The following is a 9179-nucleotide window of genomic DNA, read 5'->3' as shown; positions in this document are numbered from 1 at the left end:
CTAACAGAGGCTTAGGGTAGAGTATTTGAAGAATGAAAGCAAATAATGACATGTTACAATTTCCGGGAACATTTAATTCCTGAACTAATATAGCATCTTTACATATAACACTCAGTGTGAGCACTTCTTGAGCCCAAGTAAGCTTTCAGCATCCAGTGTGCTCTCAGGTGCTGTGCAGGAACCTGCTTGCTACTGGCCCAAGAGACAAAGCATAGTGATGGGCTACATGTATTTTCTTTCTCCCCCATTAGTACCATTACCTGTTCTTTCTGAGGCTGGCTCTGCTACGCTGGCTAAAGTGCTGCTCTTCCTGCTGATCCTACCCCTCCTGCCATGATGGACACATGCATGATCATTCTATGGTCTGCTAAAATGCAGCTAGCAAGAGAGGGAGGGAGGGAGTGAGAGAAAGCATTTGTCTGTAGCTCTTTCTAGGTATTTGAAGCAGAGCTGTTTGGATAATTTTTAGACAAAATGCATGCTACAGAAATATATGTCCTAACACTAGAAGACAAACCTTTGAATGAGCAGTGAGTCCAGAAACAGGGGAAGTGACCTCATGCAGCACTGTGTGATGGTCAGAGCTGCTTATCATGGTCAGGTATAATCATAATTTCCTATGGTTTTACAGGCTGTGGCAAAACTGACAGGCCGAGAACTAAAGGCTTATGCAAAAGCTGGGGCTGTGGCTGATGAAGTTCTCTCATCCATCAGAACAGTAGCTGCTTTTGGTGGCGAGAAGAAAGAAGTTGAGAGGTTTGTTCAGACAAATTATAGAGAGTCTGCATTCCTTCTCCTGTAGAAATGTGACTGCAGCAATTAGTCTCAGAGTTTTGAGAATTATATGCATTTATGTTGCAGAAATCTAGTTTTCAAGTTACATTCTTATGCAGAATCTGTTTCATAATTCAATCAGTGAAATAGAACATAACTAATACTATCTTCAAGTCATTCGCCTTTGTAGGAACTTATTGTCAAACGTTGCTGCACATCTGAAAATCTTGTGTACTTCCAAGTAAGAATATTATTTACAGAGTATCATAGTTCCCACAAATACCTCAATTTATTGTGCCCACTGTAAATTAGGAATGTTAGGAATGATTAATTAGGAATGTTAGGAAAATTAGGAATTAGGAATGATTAAAAAAATGGTTGGATTGGGAAAGAAAACTTTTTAATTTCATTTTCTTGCTCTTTGTTCATATAAATTTTGCTGTCAAGTTCATTTCATTCAGTTTTATTTTTATGTCTTTCTACAGATATGATAAGAATTTAGTGTATGCTCAACACTGGGGAATCAGAAAAGGAATAATAATGGGAGTATTCAGTGGTTACATGTGGTTTGTAATCTTCCTGTGTTACGCATTAGCCTTTTGGTATGGCTCTAAACTTGTCCTTGAAGATGATGAGTATTCACCCGGCACTCTTTTACAGGTACCCATGCAACTTTTTTCTTGACTGTTTCTTAAAGCATTAATTCTGGGATGTAGTGTTTTCATATCTGTTTACTTATAAATAAAGTCATCACTCATTATATGCATGAAAGTAGATGATACACCAGGATAAGATTTAAAAAAATCTGTATTTACTTAAAATGCCTCCTGGTGTGCTCTGGTCAGAATAATGTGCCTGATGCACAGTGGCCTGAAACCAGCTTTCCCATATTGTGGGCTGGCATGTGGCTTCTACGGTATTGCCATCTCAGGAGAGCTTTTTTTTTGTTGATAAAGGTCAAAACGTTGTGATAAAGAAGAACCCAAGCAAAGAAAAGTTTATCAAATCTATCCTGTCTCTCATGAGTGGTTCCAGGTCTTTTGAAGCACCATTTTCTTTTGTAGATTTCCCATACAGTGCCATAGATAAGCAACTTGTAAATATGTACGCTATCAAAACACGTGTGGCTACACCTCCTGTGTTTTATACCAAAAAAAAGAAGCATATTAATCTCCTGGTGGTCTTTTGCATCCACTTCTGCACAGTTGATGTTTAACACATCAGTGACATAAATGCAATAAAACCAGCATCTACAGGTGCTTTGGTTGTTCACTTAAAACCAAGACTGCCGAAGTGTCATGCTGTGGTCCAGAACCGGAGCAATTTTTTTCTGAACCTTGGTATGTGTCCTGGGTGTTCTGATCAGACATCTGTTTCTGATTCTTCTCTACCAATTGCCCAACATAAGAGCTCTCTACCACCAGCAGCCTGCAGTGCAAAACTTCCTGTTAAGTGAGCTTGGTAATTTACTTTGAGAACATAGTAAAATTGAGTCATTCTGTTCAAGGAGGATGTCCCTCACAGAAAATCATTTGCAACTCCTTTTGACACCAGTGATGATACAAGGTAGTGCTGTAACAAACAAAGTTATTTCCTTGCCTTGTACACAACTGTAGTTCAGTGCTTCCTCATGAAAAATAGCAAAGAGAGGGGAGCTACCCAGCTGAAAAATTGAAGCTGTAAACTGAAAGGTTATTTGTTATCCTTCCCTTTCTCTCTCTTGCCAATCATCCCTCTTCTACTTCATGTTTTCAACCATACACTGGAGGACTGGAGTGAGGGAGATATATGTAGAAAATGTTTAAAGATTCTTTTCCTAGTCCCTTAAAAAAGCATTGTGCACTAATGATTCTGGTGCTTTAGATACACTAGGAAATTCCTTGCCTTTTTCTTCTAATCAAAGCTACAGAACCTGCTCTTCTATACTTGATGGATTCTGACATGCACGTAATCTAGTTACTTTGGGACTCACCCAACTAAGAAGTTGTTTTGCAGTAAAGCTGAGTATGAATTTATAGCATGATCTGCGTATCACTGTATAGATGTTTGCAGGGTACAGTCTTTACAGTAGATTCTTTCAGCCAGTATAGTAAACATCAGTGTGCTGCAAAGTAGGACTGAGTCCTGTGTGATTTTATTTCTTTCTTAACAGTAGTGTTTGTTTCATACAACTTCTGCTTGTATCCTGGCTACTGTCTGTTGAGTTCAAAAAGACTAGCTGAGTTCTAACCTGGACAGGCCTGAAAAGGAGGCCCACGAGGATGTAATGAGATTCAACAAGGCCAAGACCAAGGTGTTGCACTTCAGTCATGGCAATCCTAGATATGTGTACTGGCTGGGAGAAAAACTCATTGAGAGCAGCCTTGCAGAGATGGACCTGAGGGTCCTTCTTGGGTGGATGAAAAGCTTGATACGAGCCAACAGTGTGTACTTGCAGCCTAAAAGGCTAACTGGTTTGCCTCAAAAGAGGAGTGGCCAGCAGGACAGGAGAGGCAATTATCACTCTCTACTCTGTCCTTGTGAAATCCCATCTGGAATACTGTGTCCAGGCCTTGGGACTCCCAGCATAAGAAAGATGTGGAGCTTTTGAAGAGAATCCAGAGGATGGGCCACAAGGATGCGCAGAGGGCTGAGCACCTCTCCTACAAAGACTGGCTGAGGCAGCTGGACTTGTTCAGTCTGGAGAAAAGAAGGCTGTGGGGAGACCTCATGTTAGTCTTCAAGTACTTAAAAGGAGATTCTAAGATGCATTCGTTTGCCTTTTTTTGTGAGCTAATTATACTTGTGATGAATCACTGTAGATCAGTTGATGCACAAGAACTCATTAATCCTCTTTAGTTTGATTTGCCTGCCTGAGGTCTGGATTGTAATAAAAACCTGATGTCAGATTTTCTTAAGTTTTTCTTCCACTTCTACAGGTTTTCTTTGGTGTTTTAGTAGGAGCTTTAAATCTCGGTCAAGCATCTCCCTGCCTGGAAGCCTTTGCCACTGGACGCGGGGCTGCAACAAACATTTTTGAGACAATAGATAGAGTAAGTAATACATTTCTAAGCTGTGTCACTGGTGGGAAGAAAAATAAGTAAGTCTCAAACAGAAGTAGTTTGCAGTGTAGACAAGGAAAAATGAGAGCAATTAAAGAAAAATCGGATGTATGATAAAAGGTTGATCGGCATGCACATATTCTTAGAGGAGATGTCGAACAGATTCCTTAACTGTCCTGTTTCTGAGAAATGCAGTTTTACCTCAGCTACTGCTGTTTCTTACTTCCATATCTCCTTGCACACAGTTATTGATCAGTGCTGGACCACAAAAAGTGTACAGGCAGGAAGCAACAGTTACCTTACAGTCAAATTTTCAGCAGGTACCTACCTCACTGTCTACACATAGTGTAAAATGTGTCCTATTGGCATTAGCTAGTAGGACTCTTGTCACTCTGGGTCACCTGTCCTAGAGCTATCCCAAATTAAAATGAAATCCAGAGAGCACAGGGAATGGTCTCACAGCGTTCAAAAATGTTAATCACAGTATTTGAAATACATATCTATACATTTGAAGATATAATGTATGATTGTATGTATAAAATATGTATCTACGTTTCTATGTCAGAAAGGTCTGTAAGCTGCTGGCATTTATTCATAAAGATTCCTTTCTGTATCTGCATTTATTTAGTGGCTGGCAAAACACTCTAGATTTCTTAATGGTACTTAATGAATCTGGTCATTGACAGGAGTTATTGTGCTGAAAGTGTGTAAACACATTAAAATGCTGCCGGTCTTTTACAGATCACATAAATGTATATAAAGAAGGCTGAAATAACTATGGTGACACTGATGTACTTTTTTGTAACCTTTCAGTGTTCTGTAATAATGACACATATGTCTTATAGATGCCTTAATTATCTAAAGATTTTCCTTTTAGATAATTGAAAAAGAGATGAATAAGAGAAGTGGTTTTTAAGAGAAAAAAATTGAAAGCACAAAAGATGCGCAACAATAAGGATTAATCGCAACATTCAAGATAGTCAGATAACTGTAGGGTAAAAAGGAAACAGAAACGAGATTTTTTTCCCATCTAGAGAAGGGTGATAAATTAGATCATCTGTTTGCTGCATTTGTAGATTTGTAACTAGATTGTAAAATCTCAGCTCTGCTGAGATTTGATGAATGTTCTCTCTGGCACTGAACTTAAGTGTGATCATACTGATGTTCTCATTTGCGGGATCAGCGAAACTCTTTTCTTCATAGCTTAATATTAGAATTTAAGTGGAGTGTATTCATAAGAGAAAGCTTTTAGCCATTCTTTACATCTTAGAACATACACATTTCTAATATTAAAATTCTCTTCTATCTGCTAGGCTACATTTAAAAAAAAAAAGTGTTTATCCGTTATCAAATATTGATCTTGTTATAGTTTTAATCATAGTTTTATTGAATTTTCTTTATACTGTGGTTAAGATTTTCCATAAATTTCCTAGTAAAGCTGTCCTTAGAAAAATTGATTTCTTTGGGATTCCTCAAATTCCTCTTATTTTTCTGTTCATGTTGTACAGTCCACAATATCTGAGGCCTGGCCAAATGTATATGTGACCCAAAGCACTTCATGGAAAAGCTTCAGGTTTCCTTCTCCTAGGACGGGGCATTCAGGGATGAATGTTTGAAATGCAAAGTGATGAAGCGTGCAGATTTTCAGCAAGTTATTGTTTCCTCAATGGTTTATATGTGCAAAGTACTGTCGTTTCAGTCCCAAGGCACTGCTTGAATTGACTTAGTTAAAATGCTTAATTCATGCAGCTATTCTGTTCCAGGAAAGCTAAGCTGAGTAGTAGGCTTTGTAAATGCAGTAAAGAGGGTGCATTCATCTTGCCTGCACTACTTAACGGGAACAATTCCTTGGTTATTTTAGCCTTTAACATCAGGTTCCTTACCTGATAGCCCTGGGGTAGATTCTGCTGCTAGCTCAGTTCAACCAGTTGATGTTCAGAGATATTCTGGCTTTGTATGGTGTTGGAAACATTTATCTACTACTGCAACAGTGTTGGCTGTTCAGAAACAAGTAAATGCAATGATTTTTACCCTAGAAACCCACCATTGACTGCATGTCGGAAGAAGGCTACAAGCTGGATAAAGTAAGAGGTGAAATTGAATTTCATAATGTAACATTCCACTATCCTTCCAGACCTGATGTAAAGGTAATTATCATCCCTTTTGTGAATACAATTACTGAAAACAAATAAAATAACTTGCCAGCAACTTCTAGATTTTCAGTAGATTTTCTTTCTGCAATTTTAGACCCCCTGTTTAAAAGTAGACTGAATAATTCATCTATCAGTTTTGTTCCTCTTTTCACCATTGTTTATTTTACCATTCTGAAATATCTATTGTCATACATATTCTTTGCTGCTGAACATAAACTTGCTGATTTTGGACAATTTTATTGGCATATAGTTATGCACATGTCTCAACATGCGGCACAAAGTAGTGCACAAAGTAGTAAGCTGGACAAAGTAAGGAGACTTTATAGAAATCTTCCATTATCCCAGGCATGCATTATATGACAGTTAACATCTAGGAAAAGGTACAGGAGCCCCGGCTGTATACTCCATTATTTCTTTGCTGCTGTGTTTGAATTGACAAATCCTAAAAAATCCTAAAAAAAGCATAATATTGGGTAGACTCAGAAGCATGTGAATTATTGGAATATTCTATATAGTTTCACTTCTATATTCTTAACATTTGTTCTTGGACAGGCATTCTTAATTCATATAGACTCTTCCTTAAAGTGGATTTATTGCCAGGTTCTCCAGTGGTATTAACTAGTTCTTGATGAACAGCAAGAACAAAGATCAAAATGTGATGGCTGTCATGAAGAGCAGCAGTCTGCATTTATAAGGTCTTCAAACAATGGAAAAATATTTAGTTTTCTTTTTCTTCTTAGTTTTTTTTTATTTTTTAGCTTTGTACATTTGCTTAGAATCTGCATTTTCAAATAAAGAAAATAAAGAACATAGTGTGGATTTCCTCCTGCTATAGCTCCGAGAGAATTAGAATGGATGGATTCTTTTTCTTTCTTCTTTCTCTCCAGATTTTGGATAACCTTAGCATGGTTATTAAAACAGGGGAGACAACAGCTTTTGTTGGAGCTAGTGGAGCTGGAAAGAGTACAATAATACAGCTCATCCAGCGTTTCTATGACCCTACCGATGGCATGGTGAGTGTCTAATTCTGGCAGGGGTTCCTGTATTATTGGGACTTGAAAGAGTTTCTTCTCTGAGAGGGAAAGGAACACTCCTAATGTTTATTTTGATCATTCAAAAAATAAATGAGTGAAATCACCTCTCAAGGGAGTGCTGAACAAATATTATCAAGAGAATTATGTGAAAGAAAAAAACCCTTAGGATGAAATAAAAATTCAGTGCTAACTTGAATGAAAACAGTATCTATAAGATATCTAAGTATCTATAGTATCTGTAAGTATTTAAGATAATCCATCTTATGTTCTGAACATTTAATCATTGTTGGACAATAATTGTTTCTGCATGTGTCATTACCAATTAATAATGGATTGGCTAAGAATATGAGCTACATTTGTTAATAGGCTCCATTCTATTTCTATTTCCCTAAATGGCACAAATCACATACGTGGTTACCTGTATTTAAGTGTGTAAGAGAAAAATAACCAATTTAATGTAAGCATAGCGTGCCAATCTCATGTATATAGAACTCAGTTTCATTAGTGTTCTATGATTTCTGTGATTTCTTCTTGTGTTGTTCATGGCAAAAGACTAAAGTTTCAATATTCATAAAGAACAAGTCACTGTATAACGTAATGGGGATGAGGAAATGTATGGAAAATACAGTGGCGCTGCTCACAAAAACCTTTATTTTTCTTAGGAATATTTTCGTAAACTTTTGCCTGCTGTGTTTTACAATGAGGTCTCTTCATCATTAGTTTCCTTCCCAGCACAGAAACAATGGAATAAATTTGTCTAAAAATATTCTTTTCCATAAATGAGAGGAAAGGACTAGAAAATAAGGTGCATGGACAACTTTTGGGGCTCTGTGAGTAGATTGGTCTAGAATATAGAAATCCCTCCCCCTCAGAATAACTACCGTCTTAAAAAGTGTCTGCAGGGAGATGGTGGAGGATGAGGATGGATGATTTTTCTGCCTTGCATTCCATGGAGCTTTTAATTCAGATTTACTAATGAAAAGCTTTATCTGTGTATGTTCAAATTAGTTAGTCCTTTAAAGAGAGTGATTTTGATGAGTACTTTTCACTTGGTTTTATTTGTGAGATACAGGGAATTAGAATCAAGGGCACATGTCCTAGGCACAAGAACTATCAAACACTTCTCCCACTGCACTGCAGCTTTTGAAGTATGAAAGATGTTTTTTATACTGGGCATAGAAAAGCAGCCTCACAGGTCTTTTATCTATTCTGTTTCTTTGTCTCTGAACTGAAGGGAATAATGTCCCTGAATGTTATTTTATTTGCTTGCCTTTGCTTTATTTGGATTCTGCAGATTACTCTGGATGGCCATGACATTCGTTCCCTTAATATCCAGTGGCTGCGCTCACAGATTGGTGTTGTTGAGCAAGAGCCAGTGCTGTTTGCTACCACAATTGCAGAGAATATTCGCTATGGTCGGGATGATGCTACCATGGAAGACATAATCAGAGCAGCCAAACAGGCCAATGCTTACAAGTTCATCATGGACTTGCCACAGGTATACTGTGCCTTGAAAGTAAAACTTGACGTAAAATAGAAGAATCCTTTCTCCTTCCCCTCATACAACCACCTGTGAAAGGCGCATTAAAAGGGAGAGTAGGCAGCAACCTGCTCTCTGGTGAGAGTTAATTAGGTCTTACTACATGGATTTCACCAAGTTAATAAATATAATATACTGCATGATTATACAGTTATACTGGCTCTCTTGATCTTGGGCTGTGTGTTCGTCTAATACTCTAGCTGAGCCTGGTACTATTAGTGTATGATCATGATCAGAGACACAGTGTTCTTGATCAGAGACGCAGTGTTCTTGATTCACGTGCCATCAGCAGACATGTCCAGCTTTGTGGCAAGTTTGATGTGAGTCATCTGATGGAGAATGGGCACATGTTTCCTCTCCATTGCAGCTCTTGCTGATATAGTTGTTCTGAGTCCAACCAGAACATTTTACTTTTTTATCAGTACATGCTTTCAGTTTGGGGTTGGTACCCCAGTTCAGGCAAAACAATATTAGTCGTTATGAAGAATGTTATTTTGTGTTTGTCTGATATACTAGTGAGATTTTTTCTGTTTCAAAAATGAAATATGTTTATATTTTCTCTCAGGACAAGTCTGACAGTGTTTATGTTGATTCTTAATAGAAGACTTTGTTATGCTTTTTTTTCTTTTTCTTTTCC

At 37.7% G+C, this 9179-nt stretch overlaps 1 protein-coding gene across 26 annotated transcripts in view; it reads left to right on the top strand.

The window, feature by feature from the left end:
- ABCB11 (ATP binding cassette subfamily B member 11) overlaps positions 1–9179 on the top strand; it is a 74558-nt gene that overhangs the window by 39388 nt on the left and 25991 nt on the right. For all 26 annotated transcript variants that reach the window (XM_090143938.1, XM_090143939.1, XM_090143935.1 and 23 more), the window contains 6 exons: positions 632–756; positions 1260–1434; positions 3693–3806; positions 5852–5962; positions 6856–6981; positions 8297–8500. In XM_090143938.1, the coding sequence (XP_090000064.1) occupies positions 632–756; positions 1260–1434; positions 3693–3806; positions 5852–5962; positions 6856–6981; positions 8297–8500 (855 nt within the window). The remainder of the gene's footprint in view (positions 1–631; positions 757–1259; positions 1435–3692; positions 3807–5851; positions 5963–6855; positions 6982–8296; positions 8501–9179) is intronic.

Source organism: Phasianus colchicus, chromosome 7, assembly GCF_987193195.1.
Source record: "Phasianus colchicus chromosome 7, bPhaCol1.hap1.1, whole genome shotgun sequence".
Taxonomy (NCBI): Eukaryota; Metazoa; Chordata; class Aves; order Galliformes; family Phasianidae; genus Phasianus; species Phasianus colchicus.
Note: the sequence above shows the minus strand (reverse complement) of the source record. Positions and strands in the feature narration are given on the sequence as shown.